This window comes from Littorina saxatilis, linkage group LG16, assembly GCF_037325665.1.
Source record: "Littorina saxatilis isolate snail1 linkage group LG16, US_GU_Lsax_2.0, whole genome shotgun sequence".
In the NCBI taxonomy this organism is placed as follows: Eukaryota; Metazoa; Mollusca; class Gastropoda; order Littorinimorpha; family Littorinidae; genus Littorina; species Littorina saxatilis.
The window spans coordinates 12288926-12310884 of record NC_090260.1 but is presented as its reverse complement, the minus strand read 5'-3'; the positions used below and the strand labels follow the sequence as shown (position 1 = coordinate 12310884).

General features: G+C 44.5%; 3 protein-coding genes across 3 annotated transcripts in view; all 3 read right to left on the bottom strand.

Annotated features, from left to right (window-relative positions):
• Positions 1-11806, bottom strand: part of LOC138950417 (uncharacterized) — an 80265-nt gene extending 68459 nt beyond the window's left edge. The window contains exons 1-2 of the mRNA XM_070322157.1: positions 11348-11806; positions 10689-11218 (exon numbers count right to left, since the gene is read on the bottom strand). Coding sequence (XP_070178258.1) covers positions 10805-11218; positions 11348-11653 — 720 coding nt within the window. The 5' untranslated portion in view covers positions 11654-11806 and the 3' untranslated portion in view covers positions 10689-10804. The remainder of the gene's footprint in view (positions 1-10688; positions 11219-11347) is intronic.
• LOC138951310 (uncharacterized) lies at positions 8956-10681 on the bottom strand. The gene is made up of 5 exons (XM_070322937.1): positions 10419-10681; positions 10025-10297; positions 9548-9858; positions 9120-9295; positions 8956-8986 (listed from the first exon to the last, which is right to left on the bottom strand). The coding sequence occupies exons 1-5, from the start codon at positions 10663-10665 to the stop codon at positions 8956-8958; spliced, it is 1038 nt and encodes a 345-aa protein (XP_070179038.1). The 5' UTR covers positions 10666-10681.
• A 90-nt stretch (positions 11807-11896) lies between the features above and the next one.
• LOC138951309 (uncharacterized) overlaps positions 11897-21959 on the bottom strand; it is an 18114-nt gene continuing 8051 nt past the window's right edge. The window contains exon 3 of the mRNA XM_070322936.1: positions 11897-12193. Coding sequence (XP_070179037.1) covers positions 11897-12193 — 297 coding nt within the window. The remainder of the gene's footprint in view (positions 12194-21959) is intronic.

The window sequence follows — 21959 nt, the reverse complement described above, 5'->3', positions numbered from 1 at the left end:
CATCGCTTTGAGGGTGGTATGGGGTAGTTCTAGTCTTATTTATTTCTAATGTCTCACACAAACATCGAAACAAAATACTCTCGAACTCTCTCCCCTGATCTGTATGTATGGCATCAGGCATGCCGAACCGACAAATAAACTCGGTGATTAGTTTATCCGCTACAGTTTGTGCAGTATGGTTAGGTATTGAGTATGCTTCTACCCACTTGGTGAAATAATCTGTCACCACCATAATGTACTCGTTTCCTTTCTCGGTCTGAGGCAAAGGCCCGACAATGTCAATCGCTATCCTTTCTAAAGGCGCACCTACATTGACATGTTGCATTGGTTCCCTTCCCCTACCCGGACCTGGTTTCTTTCGTGCACATACAGGACACTTGGCACACCATCTAGCTATATCTTCGTTCATCCCTGGCCAGTAGATGACACGTTTGATCCTAGCTAGCGTCTTGTCCCTGCCCAAATGTCCCACTGTTTTCTGGTCATGAGCTAGCTTTAGCACTTCTTTTCTAATAGTATAGGGAGCTACCCACACATTCTCCGTATTCCCTATGGCATCCACCGTTACCTTGACACTCAATATATCATCTGTTACCCTCGCGTCATCCCAGTGACTCATGAGCGTTCTAACATCATGACTATATTGTGACATCTCTCTTTTGTTGGGTTTTTCTCCCCTCTTTTTTAGTTGTATGAATACTCTAGTCATTGGATCCTCGTTTTGCCATTTTCTTAGATCCTGTTTCGTCCACCCCCCAACCCAGTTATCATCAGATTCATTCCCGGGGTCATTAGGTACGTCCCTAGCATCCATTCCATCCTGTGGCTCCCTGGAGCTATCAGACTGAGAAGTGTCAACCACCGATCTATGCTCCCTAGCACTAGATACCTCGACGTTATCCACCTCACTCCCTGAGCATTCCCCGAAAGCGGCGTATGGCTGCCTAAATGGCGGGGTAAAAACGGTCATACACGTAAAATTCCACTCGTGCAAAAAACACGTAGTGTACATGGGAGTTTCAGCCCACGAACGAAGAAGAAGAACTCCCTGAGCAGGCCTCATGACTAACGTGTACATGTAGATTAGAGTTGACATCCCCATAGCTAGCATTATGAGAATCTTCTGCATCTACAAAATACTCTTCAGGTAGACTGAATTCACTAGAGGCTAATACGTATGTTTCCTCATCTTCATCCTCGGACAAGGCAGATTCACTCTGAACATCATTATTATCCCTCAAGTCTGCTACCTGTTCCCTCCCTTGGGACCGAGTAACCATTTGGTGTGGCAAAGGGGGCGTATTCTCTTTTGATTTGGATTCCACTATAGCGACATCCCCATCCTGTGATCGGGCAGATTCTCTCTGAGTTACTATAATTTCCTCTTCCTCAATTCGTTCTAGAACTTTCGCTCTCTCCTTTGCGCGTGTTGACATTCCCTCCTTTTGATTCCCTTTGTCTTCAGTTCCCTGGTTAGGTTTCTCTATTTGTCTTTGTTGGTCACTAGCTTGTTTTCTAGTCACCACTCGAACTTTCAGTTCACTCTCTTGGCACTCTTGGCAATTGTCCCGTTTACATTTTCTGTATGGCTTTCTTGATAGTGCATCGGAATTTCCATGTACATGTAAAACCCCTTTTCTGTACTCTATCTCAAAATCGTAAGCGCCCAGAACTGCCATCCATCTCGCTACCATCCCTTCTGGGTTCTTGAAGTTTTTTAACCACTTGAGGGAACTATGATCAGTTCTGATGAGAAACTTCCTTCCCCACAAATAGTGACGGAAATGTTTATCAAATGTAACTACGGCGTACAACTCCCTGTATGTTACACAGTATCTTTGTCTGCTTGGACATAAGGTTCTACTAGCGTACGCTATCACCTTCTCTTCCCCATCTTGAACCTGACTCAACACAGCCCCCACAGAATGACCTGAAGCGTCTGTATCTAGTATGAACATCCCTTCTCTTCTTGGGTACGCTAACACTGATGATGAAATCAAATCTTCTTTGAGCTTTTCGAAAGATTCATTTCATTTTGCATCCCAAATGTAAGGTTGTCCCTTCTTGGTAAGGTTGGTTAGTGGGGTTGCTTTCTCAGCGAAATTGGGTATAAACTTGCGGTAATAGGACGCTAGTCCCAAAAAGCTTCTGACCTCTGTAACATTTTCTGGCGCTGGCCATGTTTTCACTGCCTCAATCTTCGTGGGATCACACTTTATGCCTTGTTCTGAAACCACATGCCCCAAAAATGTTACTTCTTTCTGAAACAAATTGCATTTTGCTGCCTTAAGTTTAAGGTTAGCCTCGCTGAATCTCTGGAACACTTTTCTCAAGTTCTCTAATGCATCCTCTTCTGTTTTTCCCATGACAATCACATCGTCGACGTACACTAAGACTCTGTCGAGATCCAGAGTCACGTTTTCTACTGAGTTGACACACACTATAACAATAAAGTTAAAATAAATACTGACATAGCTCTACATTGGTTAGAAAAGAGGGGAACCAGTTCGAGAGGGGGCCTATTTTGGATGCGAGGGGGACCAAAATCGCCCAGGGGGATCAGTCGAAAACGAGGCTGGATGTCTAAGGGGGGACCATTATAGAGCAGTTTTTGCCACGAATTGGTCCCCCGGGGGACTACTTCAGAGGGGGGACCGGACCGGATCCTACACCGGGGGCTGCCGGGGGGGTTGTGCAGGATGTTTCTCATTGACTCGTGATGTTGTTTGTCTGACCTCGCGTTGTGTTCTGCTTGAGTGTGGGAATGTTTCCTGTTTCCCTCTTATGTCCCTGATGCAGTAGAATCTAGTATCTAGCTCTCACTCGGCCAACGGCCTCTTTTACAATTAAAGTGGCCCACACCGTGGTTGTGCAGTTTACAACATATTTATTTCACAAGTTCATGGCATCAAATCAACGTCGCTCTCTCTCGCAATCTCTTCCTCTTTCTCTCTTCGTCACTTCATGCTTCCGTCCGTCTCAGTACCGTCTCTAACTGTCATCTAAACATGGGGGTGATTATCAGGCTCCCGATTGACAAGGAACTTATACATTCGTTATAACAGAACTCCCGCTTGACAAGGAGCTACTTAGTGCATGAGAGACTATCAGATTCCCGGTTGGCAAGGAATTTATTCAAACGTTATAACAGAACTCCCGCTTGACAAGGAGCTATTCAGTGTCTAATGCAAGGTTCCTGATTAACAAGGAACGATTATTACTGCAGATCTAAGAAAGAAATCCTTACGGTTAAAAATGAAGGCTGGCTCCCGATTATCAAAGAGCTTGGTTAAAATCTACTCTGTTCCCGATTAAACAAGGAATTTAGCTAAGGTTAAGACTCTCGATTGACAAAGAGTTTGTTTAAAGTTAAAGACTCCGGATTAACAAAGAGTGCCGCGCCCTCGAAATCCAAAACATTATATAGACCTCAACATACCTGTCAAGTACTTTTGGCCTCTGACCATAGTAAATGGCATAAGAAACCATAGTTGGGGATCAAAAACCATAGTTAATGCGTGGATCAGGATGTGGTTAAACGCACAAATTCAACTTCTCACGCATACACACTAAACCAATGAGATTGTTTTTCGCAAACTAAAAGTAAAACACATAAATTCCTTTCTACACAAACTGCTCTTTATTTACCACTACATGTAATACATTTACACTGCACTCTTGTTCGTTCATTTTTTTTTGTCACTTGTCACTTGTGTTCTTTGTTGTATTCATCTGTGCAAATCTTTGCTTTGTCAATCATGCTGCCAGTCACCTTAAAATCATGGCAGCATGCATCAGAGTTAATTTTGACCTGTAAGAAGGCAGTCAGTGTGTCAGCTCCCAGACTGTGATCCAGCACTTGAAGGTGTTGCAGGGTTTCACTGCCAAATGGAAATTTATTCAACATTTTCCTCACACAGGCCATGTAGAACTGGCGCACATCATGCCAGAACTTCTGTTGTGTGGCTGGTGCAAGCTCCTCCTCAGAAATGAATGAACGGCAGTCCATGCCAGCAAAAAAAAAAAAAAAAAAAAAAAAAAACGACGTAGGACCCAAAAAACACCGAAAATCCGTAAGAATTACGCAGAATGCGTAGGACTTGACAGGTATGCCTCAATATTTGGACTATTTCGCATAACCATGCGCTACCTTGAACTCTGACCCTGAATCACCAACATCCGGCAAATAATCCGGTTCTTTCTTGATTTAAACTACTCTCTGTTCCGCTAACCAAACTTGTCATTTCATCAAATAACTCCCGCACATCGATATTAACAAATTAGCGACTGGTCGTCTGCAGTCAAGTCACGTCTGCTTGAAGCATCAGTGCTAAGCTGTTCCACAAGCTAGTACCGTGCGTCGTAAATTACGTCACTTACAAAATGGCGTCAAGTGCATGGTACCAATGAAGTCACTCGTGAGACAATGACAAAAGGTGCCGTTTTCATGTCAGTATGACCCAAATGACATCACCAGTACATTTTTCATTCTATCTAATCTGTTTTCGTTCTATTTTTTCTAATAACATGCGTTAACAATTGATTGCCAACTGGAATGGAAGAGCACAAAAAGTGTAACTTGATATGCAGTTTCTCTAGAGGGAAAAACATCTTCCACTTTCATGTCAGTGTGTCCCATGCAACATACATTTGCCAAACAGCTATGTGTAAGTAGATTATTTGTTAGTGGTATAGAAAATACTGATCAACAATCAAAGTCAGTTTTCACATTCATTTTCTACCTATTTCTTATTTGTTTATTCTTTTGGCAATGGTGAAATGTCAGCAATCGTGTGTCATTCGGGACAGTAGACATGACACCTGACCTTTTGTCACTGTCTCTCCAGCACACGCACGCATACTGAACATTATTATGTGGAGCAATTTTTTGATTAGTGCTTTTGTGAACAAGACTGACAATTAACAAGTGGCTCTATCCCATCTCCCCCCCCCCCCCCCCCCTTTCTCCGTCGCGATATAACCTTCGTGGTTGAAAACGACGTTAAACACCAAATAAAGAAAGAAAGTCAAACAGTATGTAAGAAATGTTAAGTCCTTTGTACTGTACTGGAAACTTGCATTCTCCCAGTAAGGTCATATATTGTACAGTCGAGACCGGATGTAAGAAAGTCGTCGGGACCCACTTTTTGTCTTCATACATCCGGTCTTTACTAAATCCGGTTAACCAGATGTATGAAAATATTGTGGATTGACTTTCATACATCCGGCCACGCGTTACTTGATAAAAGTAGGGTTTTTTTCATATCATTTTTGTATTTATTTGTTTTTTTATGTTTAAATGGTTTGATACATATCCTTGTTAGAAGAAAAGGGTTGTGAATAACAAGTGGAAAAGTACATGTACTTACATACACTGACACAGTCAGGACAACCGATAGAACTGTTTGTGTAAGGAACTGTTCTGCTTTGCATAAGGCCGTGCACTCTCTGCCCCCCCCCCCCCCCCCCCCCCGTCCCTCTGTGTGTGTGTGCGCGTGCGTGCGCGCACGTGTGTTTGTGTTTGTGTGTGGCTCAACTGTATTGTGTGTGTTCCCTCCACAACCCTTTTGCGCTTTTGACAATGTTTTTGGTCGTGGAAGCTTTGTAATGACCGTTGGCGTAGCAAATAACATTTTCTGAGTTCTCTCCCTCCCTCTCTCTTTCTGGGGTCCTGATTTGGCCTATTATGGTCCGCTGGACCCGAAAAGCAACAGCTAACTAACTCTCTCTCTCTCTCTCTCTCTCCAAAACGCACACATTTATAACACACACACACGCGCGCGCACTGAATACAAAAAAGTGAGTTAAACTTAAAACCAGTTTAATGGATTAAAACAACAACATAAAAGAAAAACTGAGTCACACCCACGACCAATGCCTCTGGTTCTAATTGTACAAAAAAATGCCTTCCTGGGCTATTATGGCTCTTCAGTCATGACAAATTTATAACAGGTTAAAATGACTGAATAGACAAAACAGATTATTAATGGAATTAAACATATTAAAATCAGTTTAATGGATAAAATCAACAACAACAAGAACATAAAAACAACAACAAGAACATGAAAACAACATAAAATACAACAAAATAAAATACAACAACATAAAATACAACAACATAAAAAAAAAACATAAAAGGATAACAACTGATTCACATCCATGACCAATGTCTCTGGTTATAAATGTAACAAAAATGCCTTCTGGGCTTTTATGGGTCTTCGTGACGAATTTGTAACAGGTTAAAAAAAATGATTGAATGGAGAAACAAATTAAACAGAACAACTCGTTGACAGCTATAGAATCTGGATAAAAATCAGTTGGTGGGAAAGTTTTCAGGGCATCCTCATTTAGACTACCTTTGTGGACACCACCCGCTCAAAATGGCCACAGAGATTTCGGAGGTAAATGTTCACCTCGGATCTGTCTACCCCATTTATCGGGAAAAGTGGTGAAGGGAAATTACTCTTACCACACTTTGGTGACTTGGGTCTACTTTTGTTTTCTTACAACCGGTCTTGCAACAACGCATTTGTGCTGCTCGGGACCAGAGATTTGCTTTCATACAACCAGACTTTTATACATCCGATTTTCATATAACCGGAAAATTCTAAGTAATAACAAAGAGTAGCTTCTGCCGGGACCCTGCCTACCCCTTTCATACATCCAGACTTTCAATTCATACATCCGGTGTTTTATACATCCGGTCGATACTGTACTACGTTGCAAGCCCCTGGAGCAATTTTTTGATTAGTGCTTTTGTGAACAAGAAACAATTAATTAACAAGTGGCTCTATCCCATCCCCCCTTTCCTCGTCGCGATATAACCTTGAACGGTTGAAAACGACGTTAAACACCAAATAAAGAAAGAAAGTCTGTGGTGGCAGGCACTGGGCGAGCCCTCCAGTGGGGATGAGATGAGTGAGGTGTGGTCCAAGAGGAAGGGGCAGAAGCAGCGGGTGTTGACGGCAGCAGAAAAGCGTAGGAATGCGGACGGGAAGGATCCGCAACAGCAGTTGTAGACACCCCTGGTGTAGGGGCAGGAACTGGAAGTGCGGTGCCTTCTTCCGCTTCATCTTCTTCGCCTTGCCCGCAGTGTTCTCTGGGAGAACGAACTTGTCGTTGCCCATCTCCAGTGACTCGGGCTGCGGGTTTGGGCGAGGAAGTGGCTGTGAAGCGGTCATGGTATCGCAGTCCCTGCTCCAACACCTCCCTCTCCTGACGTCGTATTCGATCCCTGTCCCTGAACAAGGACAACACGTACGTTGTAAATTGTAATTCAGTGGGAGCATAGATAAATCTCCTGATATGTACATACGCATGGGTGAAAGTAGCCCGTCAATTGACTGAAATCCGTCAATTTGAAAATAAGTCTGACGGAAATTCCGTCAATCCGCAATTTTGTAACTAACAAAAACCAATTTTAAAATTATTTTTCTTATTAATCAAAACTAGAACTTGCGGAACGCGTTTTCCGAACTGCTATAGTGAACCGGTTGCAGTTTGCCCGGAAACGGAAGCACTTTTGCCCGTTTTGTCATTTGAAGCGACACATGTTAATGCATTCAGGAGTGAAAAGGTATTCATGTGGGGAATGTGATGCTAGGTTCACACAGTCTGGTCATTTGAAGCGACACATGTTAACGCATTCAGGAGTGAAAAGGTATTTATGTAGGGAGTGTGATAGGTTCACACGGGATAGCAGTTTAAAGAAACACCTGTTAATTCACAGTGGAGTGAAAAGGTATTCATGCAGACTGTGATGCTAGGTTCACACAATCTGGTTCTTTGAAGCAACACAAGAAAAGGTATTCATGTGGGAAGTGTGATGCTAGGGTTACACAGTCTGGTAATTTGAAGCGACACATGTTAACGCATTCAGGAGTGAAAAGGTATCCATGTGGGGAGTGTGATGCTAGGTTCACACAGTCAGTCTGGTAATTGAAGCGACACATGTTAACGCATTCAGGAGTGAAAAGGTATCTATGTGGGGAGTGTGATGCTAGGTTCACACAGTCTGGTTCTTTGAAGCGACACATGTTAACGCATTCAGGAGTTAAAAGGTATTCATATGGGTAGTGTAATGCTAGGTTCACACGTTCTGGTTCTTTGAAGCGACAAATGTTAATGCATTCAGGAGTGAAAAGGTATTCATGTGGGGAGTGTGATGCTAGGTTCACAGACTGTTGTACTTTAAAGCGACACATGTTAACGCATTCTGGTTCTTTGAAGCGACAGGAGTGAAAAGGTATTTATGTAGGGAGTGTGATGCTAGCTTCACACGGGATAGCAGTTTGAAGAAACACTGGAGTGAAAAAGTATTCATGCACAGACTGTGATGCTAGGTTCACACAATCTGGTACTTTGAAGCAACACAAGATAACGCATTCAGGAGTGAAAAAGTATTCATGTGGGGAGTGTGATGCTAGGTTCACACAGTCTGGTAATTTGAAGCGACACATGTTAACGCATTCAGGAGTGAAAAGGTATTCATGTGGGGAGTGTACTGCTGTCCCGACGTCCAAGGTCACCGGCGTCTCTCGGGCTGGAAGGGCAGGCTCGTCTGCTGTCAAGGATGGACGCTGGATGGTCGAGGCCTGTTGTACTACCTGCAGCTCTCTGGTCTTGGTCTTCTTCTTCTCCATGAAACACAGAAACAAACAAAAAATAAATGAAAGAAAAAAAACAAAAAAACAAACGAGAGTAAAATACAAAAGCAAAACACACACAAATCAAAGAAAGAAATAAAGAAAAATTCTTGTACGTACCAAGTCAACAAAGTGTGCCTGTTGATCCCAGCAAGCTGGATTGTTGTGGCAACAAGGGCCGGTGATGCGTAGAACAAGCTGCATATTTTGGAATATGCAGCCAGAACTAGGGCGTACCGGTCCTTCTTTGCTGACCTGTCCGGTCCACGGTAGACCTCCAGGAGCTTAACAATCGCCTCCATCACCCGGTTCATGTCTGGCTGCTGGGTCCGAGGAAAGCACTGGAAATAAACAAAAAAGTCCCAAATTCATATAAACATATTGTTTTGATAAAAATGTGTATCAATAATGCTTTCCTTTTTTCAAATTCAACATTTAAAGTTTGAAATATCAAAAACGCACGAAAAAACTTACCGAGCAGTACTTTCAACAGTGCCCAATGTCGCATTCTGGCCTTTGGAGCGCCTGAAGAAGCCCTTGTCCAAAGAGGCCTTGTAGCGTCGTGGGAGGGGCTTGCACGTCTTGTCGGGAGGTGCAAGGACTTCGATGTGCATAAGCACCTTCTCCACATCGGCTACGGACAGGGGCTTCTGAGTGACGAAACGACACCAAAAGGGCGGCCAAAGCTTTGACCGCCCCGTAGCCAGTGATCCCATCAGGGCCAGCGACACTCTGGAACAAAACATAAAAATAATAATAATAACAGCATTCACAATGCACTTATTATACAACATGCAATGCAGATTGGTTATTTACAGTAACATGAGGCAGAATATTATTATTGTTACACCATAGCAACAATAGTAACTGCCACCAATAAGCACATAAAGGGGGATAATTACCATATCCGGTTCAATGCCAGGCTGCTCAGCGTCAGGCATGACCAAAGGGGCGTCTGTTGGCAGGGTGTTGCCCATGGGATAAGGGTGCTCAGGGTCATCATCAGGGTGGTGAAGAGTCGGTGTCGGTGGGTTGTCATCCATGGACGAGGCCATGGGAAAAGGTGAGGGTGGTGGTGGTGGTGGGGACAGGGAGACGGGCACCAGAGGAGTCAAGGGGGGAAGGCGTTGGGGAGGTAGTGGCGGGGAAATGGGAACCTGGAGTGGTCGGCGTGCAGGTGGCTCGGGGATGGGCAAGCGTTGAGACTCAGCAACTGAAAAAACAAAACAAAAACAAAAACCCATCAGTAACAGAAAGTGAATAAATAATAATCCAAAAATTAAAAAACACAACAACCACCCCCAAAAAATGTCCTAAAGTACTTATGATTGTAAATAGAAACTATACTGATCATACGATGGAATAAACAAATAACTCACGCCGGCGTGAAGGCCTGTTTCGCTGCATGACCTCCAAGGCTCGAACCCGGTGCCGCCCACGGAAGCCCTCTGCGACGTCGGACAGCACGCTGTGAGCGTCCGGAACGGTCAGGGCATCCTCCTCCTCCAAGTTGCTCCCGTAAGCCTCGTCCTGATCCTCCTCCTCCTCCTCGTTCTGCTCCTCTGGTGTGGGGCGGTCCACATCCTGCGGCAGCTCCATGTCCAGGTTGTCGCTGTTCTGCTGGTACAGGTACTCCACCCCAAACAGCTCACCTGCAATGGAAAAAAATATAGGGGTATATTTAACGAGCATAGCTACAATGTAATATGAAATCAGCACATTTCATCTTTGTGAGACAATCGAGCGCCCGTTAAAAAAGAAAAATAATCTAACCTGTGTAAACACGTGGAAGGGTGAACTGGGGGTAGAGCGGGCGTCCGTACACAGCTTGCGACAGGGTGTTGTGACCGTGGACCTGGAAGCTGCTGTAGGTTGACCCAACCTGGTTAGCTGTAGCCTGGCATTCCCTGTCCTCGTTCCAGCGGTGGATGCCTTCCAGGAGGTACGCATGGAACAGGTCTGGTCTGGCCTTGTTGCCTGCAACAGACAGAAACACTGTTATAAAAATGGTTAACTTCATTGCAAAAATCGTCGCGATATAACCTTCGTGGTTGAAAACGACGTTAAACACCAAATAAAGAAAGAAATTGCAAAAATATAACACACAAACATTTACTGATAATTAACTGATTTTAAATGATGATTAAATTAAGTGATAATTAAAGGATTACCGTTTTGTACCAACAGCCCTCCAATAAATAAAAAAAAAGAGAGACCATACCTGGGATGAAGTTTTTCAAATGACAGTGGAATGACTCCACACTTACGGACCCCCGGGCACAACGGTACTTCTGGAGTTGCACCCCACCCTTCGACGACTGGCCAGTCACGGTGAAGAGCTGCACTCCAGGCGGATCTTGAATGCAGCCTATATGGCGGCGTTGGTCTAGGACCCAGACACCCCAGATGCGGGAGTCGTCCAAAAGGGGCGCGCCATATAAGTCTGTAGCTGTAGGCATGGTGTACTCCTGCAGCACCTCTGTGATGAGCTGGTCAGTCGTCTCCTCACCCCTGGTCCGGGTCCGGCAGTGCAGCTTCAGCTCCCTCCTGGTGATGACCTGGTCCACTGGAATCTGAAAAATAAATGTACAGCAAAATTAAAACAAATCAACAGCCGAAAAAATAAAAAAATAAATAAAACACAAAGATGTCCTCAGAAAAGCTGTATTTCTAAAAATCTTTACAGAATGTTTTTGTTTTACCTGCTTCTCCTCGGCCTCGCTCTGTTTGGCACTGCGCAAAGCCTCGACGTCACCCCGGTCGAACATGTAGATCGCCCGTGACAGGTCCTGCATGAAGGGGGCGTAGAGGGGATGTGCCTCAGTGTTGACTGCAGACGCAATCCGCCGCAAGAAATGCCAGATGTCAAGTCGGACTTGCAGATCGGGCCAACTAGCACGGAACTTTCCCATCATGCCACCCTGAGAGCAACAGTCACGATCGACATACAGCACCTGCGGCGGATTGACGTGTGCATTGCCGTAGCGGTCAATCAGCCCCTGCACCATCCCTTCTAGCGCTTCCCCTTCAGCCTCCGTGAGCACGCTGCTGAGGATCTGGCCGTGTTCGTTGCCAATGTTGGTCAGCCAACACGCCTCTCTGCCAGCGAGCTTGCGGGCAGTCTGTTTAAAAAAAAAAATAATTATGAGTTTAGTTTACAAGCAGACACCCAGGCGGACAAGTCAGCATGCAAGTCAAAATCAAATGTTAAAATGGATATCGAAAACAAGCGAAAGAATGAAAAAGAAAATCTATCTAATTGCCTTCTTCGTGGAGTCCATCTTCAAGATCGACCCAAAGGTGGACGTCCAGGCAGCCTTGACTTCCGGCAGCCGCTGGCGCACGTCTCGCAGATAGACTGTCTGCAGCCAGCGGAACTGTGGACACGGTGGCCTCTCCGGAAGATCCTGGGTTGCGGCGAAGCCTCTCATGTCGGCCAGGAAGAGAGCAGCCTGTCGGTTCCAGGCCGTAGTGTGTTGCTCGAAGAGCTTCCGGCGCAGTTGGTAGGGGCCGTTCCCTTGCGTCCTCAGCCGGAGCAGTTTCACCACCTGAAAAAATATAAACAAAGTACAAGAACGGCACAAAGCATAATAAAAAACAAACCCACCCCACCCCATCCCACCAAACACAGTAAAGAAGAACTTGAACAATAACACTGGCAAGAAAATAAAAGCTCATCCCTTTACCTTCAGGTCGCAGGCATACTTATAGGTAAGCACAGCGGGGAACTGCTGGCGGTGCCCGAAGTCAAGCTGTGAGACCACAGCAGGACTCCAGAAAACATATCATATCTATATGGTTTTGGAATCAGGAACCGACAAGGAATAAGATGAAAGTGTTTTTAAATTGATTTCGACAATTTAATTTTGATAATAATTTTTATATATTTAATTTTCAGAGCTTGTTTTTAATCCAAATATAACATATTTATATGTTTTTGGAATCAGAAAATGATGGAGAATAAGATGAACGTAAATTTGGATCGTTTTATAAAAATTTTTTTTTTACAATTTTCAGTTTTTTAATGACCAAAGTCATTAAGTAATTTTTAAGCCACCCAGCTGAAATGCAATACCGAAGTCCGGGCTTCGTCGAAGATTACTTGACAAATAGATCTACAGTGTAATGATCAGAGAAGCCATCTTTTTTTAACTGGCTCAGAGATGACAGCCAGAATATCTTCATGGGGGTACCATAGTGTGTTCTTCATTCTTGGTGAAAAGAAACAATTGTCCTTTCCAAGTTGGTGCAAGCAGTCCACCAGGTATTCTCCATTGTCAACGTCTACCACTAGACCGGGATATGCCATCTTGTCGTAAGCGACAAACACCCAACGCCCAAGATAATCTTCCGGTCGAATTTCTTCTACACTCTTCAAAAAAAGTTAGGGATAACTTTTTTACAAGCACGCCACACATAACAGACACGACCGAATTCTTTCTTTCTTTAAAATATTATATAATTGAACAACCAAGGCGTAATGACAAACAAAGGAAAGATCGAACGCGGCAGCGACAATTTAGCTAGAGTGTGTCAAACGTGACAACCCTCGAAAATGGAATTCACAACAATGTGAATCAGTGTCAATAACGCGTGTGCCCTCCGTTGTGTGCCAGGCATTCAACACATCGTTGGCGCATGGAGTGGATCAGGTTGCATATGTATGCTCTGGGAACTCCATTCCACTCCTGCTGGAGCCATTGCAGGAGTTGACCCAGATTGGTAGGAGGAGGGTGATGTTGCTGTACCCGAAAACAAAGCTCGCCCCACATGTGCTCTATGGGGTTCAGGTCCGAGCTGTTGGCTGGCCACATCATCCTGTTGACCCTGGCCTGCTGGATGAAGGTGTTTACAGCTGCAGAGCGATGAGGAGGTGCGTTGTCATCCTGAAGAATCGCACGAGGGCCGATCGCTTGGAGGGCTGGAATGACCAGGGGTTGCAGGATCTCATTCTGGTAGCGGACAACGGTCAAGTTGCCCACTACATGGTACAGAGGTGTCCTTTGACGTGTGCTGATCCCTCCCCAGACCATCACAGAGCCTCCGCCAAAACGCTGTCGTTCCAGAACAGCGCCTTCTGCGAAGGGCTCTCCGCGACGCCTTCACACTCGGATGCGACCATCAGCAGGTTCCAAGCAAAAGCGGGACTCATCTGTAAACAACACCTGAGCCCACTGCTGACGTTGCCACCTCACATGTTGAGTGCACCAGGCTCGGCGAGCTGCTCGGTGATTAGCAGTCAGGGTTGTTCCTCGGACTGGACGCCTTGCACGCAAGCCAAAGTTGTGTAAGCGGTTTCGGATCGTCTGACCACTAACAACAGTGTTGCCGTGGTAGCTTGTAGGCGTTGCCTAATGTTGTTTGCCGTAGCCATCGTTGCATGGCCTGCCTCTGAATGAAGCGATCCTCTCTTTGTGTGGTGACTCTGGGCCGACGAGAACGTTGTCGCTCCTGCACTCTTCCTGCAGCTGCGTGGAATCTCTGTTTTAGTCTAATGATGACAGAGGGAGCCACTGCAAGCCTTGGGGCCACTTGCCTGGCAGCAACACTGTCTTGTAGGCATCCTATTGCCCTTACTCTATCCAAATTGCTCAGTTTTCTTCGTGGGGGCATGTTGCTACTGTGCATAATTGTGTCAGCGTGTCAACCTTTAAATACAAGGTGGTGAGCGATGTTAATAGCCAGGACCCTGTTGTAGCACGTGCATCACAAACCTTTTGCCCTGGCATGCGTTCCGCAAACTTCATGGGGCTATAAAAAACCACCCTTTTTCTACCAAAATGCAGAAACTTTTGAGAAGTCACACAAAGGGAAATAACTCTGCCTGCCAAACAAAATTCTAGGTCAAGACTCATTGTTCATTTGTTAATTCAAACACATTAAACTTTTGATTATTATGTCGATGTTTAATTTTTTGGCAATTTTTTATAATTAGATCCGTTTTTTCAACCGATCCTTAACTTTTTTTGAAGAGTGTATGTATCACTAGATCTACATGCTTACATTGTCAGGTGTATACAGTATAGCTAGTCCATTTCATCGCCTTAACATAAATAACTGAATTACATCGAACAAGACACACGAATATGTCCGTTGTGTCACAATTGTGTCCATCGTGTCACGACTGAGATCGTGACACGATGGACCGTGACACGATGGACAAATTTCAACAACAAAAATTATGAATGCTCCCTGTTCCAAATTTGATTGCAATTTCAAATCTAGATAGTTAAGTGTCCCAAAGTCCCATGTATTGAATGTGATTTGAGCACATTTCAAGTTTTAATCACTATCACACACCCCGTGACACGATGGACATAAAATAATTTTAATACTCACTTTGACAACTTCAGGACACCAATAAAATAAGACGTAAAGGCCACGCGGCGATAGGTTTTTCCTGAAAGGAGGCGACAAAAGGGACGCGATCTTGGTTACATTTAAAATTACGAAAAAAGGGACCCGTCATTGTTTTTCAGTCGCGTTCAGTAAACGTGACACGACGGACATAAAAAGTGAAGACAGCATTTTTTGCTCTTTTATTTTCGTTTCATAAATAAAGTATAAAAGGACATTAAAAAAGCTGCTCACAGATCGGTTAGTGTTCTAAAAAACAATTTTTTGAATATTTTTTCATTCATGTACGATTTTTTTCTGACGATCTACAGACATTTGAAATTTTGCCTTCTAACCAAAAGACACCCATTTTTTGACACCCTCGCTTACTATTTGACCTTAAAAGGTATAAGGTAAACACACAAATAACGCAAAACTCTTGACCAGTTTGCGAAGGACATTTTGAAGAAGACATTAACCCGAATTTCAGTACAATCGGAGCACTGTGTGAAGCTCTGAATTTTTTTGAAGTTCAAAGACACGTTTTTGCCTCAAAATTGAAAAACCGTCACGTGCGTATGGGTGTGTGTTTTGTGTGTATGAAGTTTTTTGTTAGAGAGTGAGTGAGTGCGTGTGAGTGAGTGTGTGTATGTGTGTGTGACTTGGGGTGTGTGTACGTGTATGTGAGAGAGAGAGAGAGAGTGTGTGTGTGTGTGTGTGCATGAGTTTGTGTGTATGTTTGTGTGTGTATGAGTGTGTAAATGTGTTTGTAAAGGCGTGTGTGTCTGACTGTCTATGTGCGTATTTGTTTGTTTGTTTGCTTAACGCCCAGCCGACCACGAAGGGCCATATCAGGGCGGTGCTGCTTTGACATAGAACGTGCGCCACACACAAGACAGAAGTCGCAGCACAGGCTTCATGTCTCACCCAGTCACATTATTCTGACACCGGACCAACCAGTCCTAGCACTAACCCCATAATGCCAGACGCCAGGCGGAGCAGCCACTAGATTGCCAATTTTAAAGTCTTAGGTATGACCCGGCCTGGGTCCCGCAGTGGGGCACTGCGGTTATGAAATTAAAAGCCCCTCCTGTTTTTGGAACCGCAGGAGCTTTCTAGTTTGCTGTTAGGTAGATTTTTGGTTCCTCTTTCCTGTCATGCTCTCTTTTTCTTCATGAATTCTTTTCTTTTTTCTGCCTTCTTGCTCATTCACCTGTATTTTTTCCAAAAATCTCTTCTCTTGCCGCTTGTCTCGCGATTCATGTATAGTTTAATCTGTTAGTGTTCTGATGTAAGTCCAGCAGTAGATAGGTTAAGCCTATTTTAACATACTGGAAACTGGTAATCTTCCAGTAGGTATTAATTTAGTTTTACTAAAGCCTGCTGGGACACAAGTATTGGGTTAGTGCATTTGTAAACAGGAATCGCTTGACAGGTGGCCCCCTTCATCCCCCCCTTCCTCGTCCTGATATGGCTCTGCGTAGTCGGCTGGACGTTAAGCAACAAACAAACAAACAAACAAACAAACCGGCCGGGGTTCGAACCCCCGACCTCCCGATCACGGGGCGGCGGACGCCTTACCACTAGGCCAACCGTGTATGAGTGTGTGTTTTGTGTGAGTCAATGTGTGTATGTGTTTGTGTGTGTGTGTCTGTGGGTGTGTGCGTATGTACATGTGTGTGTGTGTGTGTGTGTGTGTGTGTCTGTTTGTATAAGAGAGAAAGAGAGAGAAACAGTGGGTGGGTGGGTGTGTGTTTGTGCGTGTGCGTAAGTGTATGTGTGTGTGTATGTGTGTTTGTTTGTAAAGGTGTGTATATGTCCGTCTGTCCATATGTGCGTATGGGGGTGTGTTTTGTGTGAATGAAGTGTGTGTGAGTGAGTGCGTGTGAGTGAGTGTGTACGTGTGTAACTTGGGGTGTGTGTGTTCGTGTGTGTGTGTGTGTTTGACAGAGACAGAGAGGTTTGTCTTTCGCTGGGGTATGCAGTGCCTTGGCGTTGCACATCTACTTAATTAGTAATTATCACGTAATAATGGGTAACACCAGGTTTGGGCACTAGTAAGCCGTCATATTTCAGCGCTACAATGGTTGTGTGATGCTACGAAAACCACGACTCGCCATGCTTGGCGGAGTCCCGGGCTGACAAAGTAAGTTGTGTCTGTGTGTGTTTTTCTGAAGAGTGTGCGTGTGTGTGTAACTGACGAGTGACGGAGACAGACACTGACACAGTTTAATTGAATATGGGCCTACAGCCCCTTTCAATGGGGGGGGGGGGGGGGGGGGGGGACACATGAATCACAGGAAAAAATAGAAAACATGATATTTAAACGTATGCAAAATACACAGTGGTTTGTTCCAAGCTTTCCTCTATCAATGCTGCCTAATATATACATACAACCGAACAATAAATACAGCAACAACAAAACCTTCAGCGACAATTAATCCTTATTATTATTTAGCATTGAAAATCTTAACTGAAATACAAAAAACACAGAGACAGAGAGAGTGTGTGTAACTGTGACGAGTGACAGAGACAGAGTGTGTGTAACTAACGAGTGACAGAGACAGTGTGTGTGTAACTGACGAGTGACAGAGAGAGAGTGTGTTTGTGTGTAACTGACGAGTGACAGAGAGAGAGTGTGTGTAACTGACGAGTGACAGAGAGAGAGGGTGTGTGTGTGTGTATCTGTAATCTGACGAGTGACAGAGATAGAGTGTGTGTAACTGACGAGAGAGAGTGTGTAACTGACGAGTGACAGGGAGAGACAGAGGGTGTGTGTGTGTGTATCTGACGAGAGACAGAGAGAGTGTAAGCACGGTGTGCGTGTGTTCAAGCGAACGAACAAGGGATCGAGTTGGTGTTAGTCTGGCTCTCTGTTGTTGCCCGGTGGTCCTGACACTGACAACCCGTTATCCCCACCTCTTTCATCAGGTACCTCTCCTTCACCTTCTACCGGCATCCCTCTCCCTCCCCCTGTTCTTCTCCGTTGTCACTGTCTGTTTTATCACGCCTTGGAAACTTGTCCACGGGTGAGCGGTCCTTCTCTCCAGGGCCCGTATGCATGAACTAGAAGTAAGAAACACTGGAAGTAGAGGCCTCTTTTCGAAGTGGGAACTCCCGAAGTCAACTTTCTAACTGTTCACAATGCATGAACTGACTTGAACGCCAAAGTAGTGACAGCGAGAGTATTAAGGTCAAGGTCGGGGAAATTGGGGGAATCCCTACTAATACGCATGCGCACGTTTCTATCAACATGGCAGTCAACGAAAATGGCAAGGCACGTGTGCCGCTCAAAAAGAAAGTAGACACGGAGGGGCGTTCTGCACCTTTTTCAGATGGTGAAATTGCTGTACTCTTGACAGAAGTGTTTTACGAAAGAACGGTTATTCTGTCCAAATTTCAGAACAGTTAATTAGAAAAAAAAACACAGTAAACACCAAGTTTACAGAACAGTCTAACTGTTAAACATAAAGACGCTGTCTGGTCCAAAATTGCCAAAGAAGTGTCGCTCTCTCTCTCTCTCTCTCTCTCTCTCTCTCTCTGTTGGCTGTGGCAAGACACGAACACATTTGCTGTGTCAAAAGTTCGACATTTTCAGCAACAACAGCCACTAAGATGTCAGTTTTAGGCCTACCTAAAACTGTGGAGTCTATTCTGACCACCATTATCGCGGACCACGCTCTTATCTCCTGGAAGGTGACGGGCGAAGGCGACAAACCTGTCGTCGTGCTTCGCTTCAACTCCGCAGATCAACAAGATGGCGAGCCGACATTACCAGTGGGCGCGTGGAGACGCAAACCCCCGTCACAGATACGCCGCGACAAGAAAAGGGCAGAAGACAGGCGTGCTACTTCACGGACTGACGAAACAAGAACAGAAAACATTGTGACACAGTGCTCCACAGAAACAAACAAAAGACAGGAACAAGAAAATAAGGCAAGTGATAACATTGTTGACAGTAGGCATACTTCGCCATGCGGTCTATTTTTAGCCACCCCTGAGTTCATGCCTCCGTCACAACATGACAGTACACATTCCTGTGTTGACACGCCACGCTCTGCACGTGAGACAGACCCACCGCCTGCCACTTACACTAGGCGCAGTGGAGAGGAACATGTAAACAATAGAGACGACACCATGTGTTTGGGCGCAAGTGATTGGCAGACCAAAGACTGTTCGCATGATAGTGCGGTAAATCAGACAGACGACAACAGCGAGAGTCTGGAACACATGGAAAAGATAACGTCTGAAAGAGGTATTGACATCAGACACATCAAGCTGCTGGCTAGTGAACTGAGAGACCGCCGTAAACAAAGACTTCTCCGCGATAGAAGAAGAAATGAATCTTTTGATACTGTTGTATTTGAAGAACATATTGGCACCCAGAGTTTGTACTGCAAAAGTGATGATGTTGTGCTCATGTATGATTTCAACACAGATCGTAAACGCTGGTTCTTCGATCAGTCAGACAACATGACCAAGATTCAGAAACATGCCATGTCGTGTCTTCGGACATTGCCCCCGATCAGCAAAGATCGGTACGCTGAATTGTACAAAGAAGAACTGGAAGAAGATCTGAGAATAGTGTCTCGCGTAGTCCGCTTTTACTTAGGATGAACAGTTTCAAACACCGTGATGTTTTCATTCTTGGTTCTCTAATGCTGAAAAGGGCCGTCACACAATATCTGTCACCACAGGGAAGAAAACAAAAGACTGAAGGACTGATCAAATCATGATGTTATGATGCATGGTATTGGTGTGCAGTGTGAGTCAAGGTATCCCTGACTCTGACAAATGCAGTGGACTCTCTATCGGACTTCCAGTAGCGAGAACTTTGCGCGATCGTGCATGCTTCGGTATATAGAAAGCTTTGTACTTCGACATCCCAACCCCACAACACCCTTTCGCTATAAACATGTGTTTTCGCGAATAAAACATTCTGATTCTGATTCTGACTCTCTCTCTCTCTCTCTATCTCTCTCTCTCTCTCCTCTCTCTCTCTTACGACACATGCACACACAGACAAACGTACACTCATGCACATACTGACACAAGTGACACTGACGGCACACATAAACACACACACACACTGCACACACACACACACACGCGCGCGCTCGCGCGCACACATATACACACACACACACGCACCCATACACGCACGCACACAGTCACAAACAAATAACCACACACTCACTCTCTCTCACTTTCTCTCATTCTCTCTCAATCTACACTCCGACACACACTGAAACTATGATGACACAAGTGACACGTCACACCCACACACTGACACACACACACACACACATACTCACCGTATGTGTGTCACTACGGTGAGTATGTGTGAGTGTGTGTGTGTGTGTGTATGTACACACGCGCGTACAGTTGAAAGTCAAGACATGATATGATTTTTTCAAAGCATAGGAAAGTTTCTTTTGCAAATGAATAAAATTAACACAGAGGCAAAACCAGGTTTTTGCAGCCGGAATGCAATTGCGGAGGCTTAAAAAGGAAAAGATTAATAAAAAAAAATATAGCTCCCGGCGGAACTTGAACCCGGAGCGAATGAACGAGAGTCCGGAACCGTTACCACTGCACTATGTTACTCGTGTAGAATAGAGGCATGATGAAAAAAGGCATTCTGAGTTATTCAGTCGTGCTGGTTTGAAAGCTCGCCACCTTCGCCGAATGACTCGAGCACGTTTTTTTCGGTCAGTAACTGATCGAACTGTCGCTTTTGAGTCACTCTGTTTTAAGCATTTCACCTAAATTAAACAAGAATGTCACAGTCCGTGTCTATGGTGCAAGGTAGGAGACTGTCTCCATTGTAGCCAAGTTACGACAGTTGCTCGATTGACGCATTTCACGTCTTCTATATTGTGTCTGAGATCATTTCCCAATGAGCTGCCTTTAAAAACGGAATGTCCTGCAATTGTAGTATGCGCTGGAGGTTTCTTTTGGATGGGTAAGGACCCTTGAGATGCGATATCGTCGTATAATTATGTCAAGCGAGAGGCCCTTGACATTGGAAGTGGGAACTTCGAAAGCAAAGTTGCCAGCTACTCGGTATGCACGAGCTAAATTGAACGCCGAAGTAGTGGCTTCGAGAGTTCTGAGGTCAAGGTCGAGAAAATTGGGGGAATCCCAATTAGTGCGCATGCGTTTGTAAACGGTAGGCTTGGTGACCAGAAGAAACAAATCTCATCGCGAGTTCGTAAATGGGAAAACGTTGATCGCGCTGTAGCTTTTACTATAATTGTTGTTTTTAACTGGTTGAACGAAAGCTGTGATGATTGTCCTTAAATAGAATGATTGTCTATAATAATGATTTCGTTGACCAGAATGTTGGGGACAATAAAAAAAAAGGTTGTTTATGTGGTAGCGAAGTCGGTTAACTTAAAACTCTTTTTGTAGTGTTTTTTTAATGATTGTGTATCGGTAAAACTGCTGGACAAAAATAGTTTGGTCAGAGCGAATGTTTATGTTACTGGTAAATTTAACAAGTCGCGTAAGGCGAAAATACAATATTTAGTCAAGTAGCTGTCGAACTCACAGAATGAAACTTAACGCAACGCAACGCAGCAAGACCGTATACTCGTAGCATCGTCACTCCACCGCCCGTGGCAAAGGCAGTGCCCGTGGAATTGACAAGAAGAGCGGGGTATTCGTTGCGCTGAGAAGGATAGCACGCTTTTCTGTACCTCTCTTCGTTTTAACTTTCTGAGCGTGTTTTTAATCCAAACATATCATATCTATATGTTTTTGGAATCAGGAACCAACAAGGAATAAGATGAAAGTGTTTTTAAATTGATTTCGAAACAAGAAGAGCAAACGCTCGATCGAGTCACTTTTGCAGTTCTGAATATTATATGAGGCATCAGATGGACAGGAAGAAATTGCTATTCACAACACAACGAGTCACGTTCACATAAAATTTGAGCCCGGTCACTTTTATAGTTTCCGAGAAAAGCCCAACGT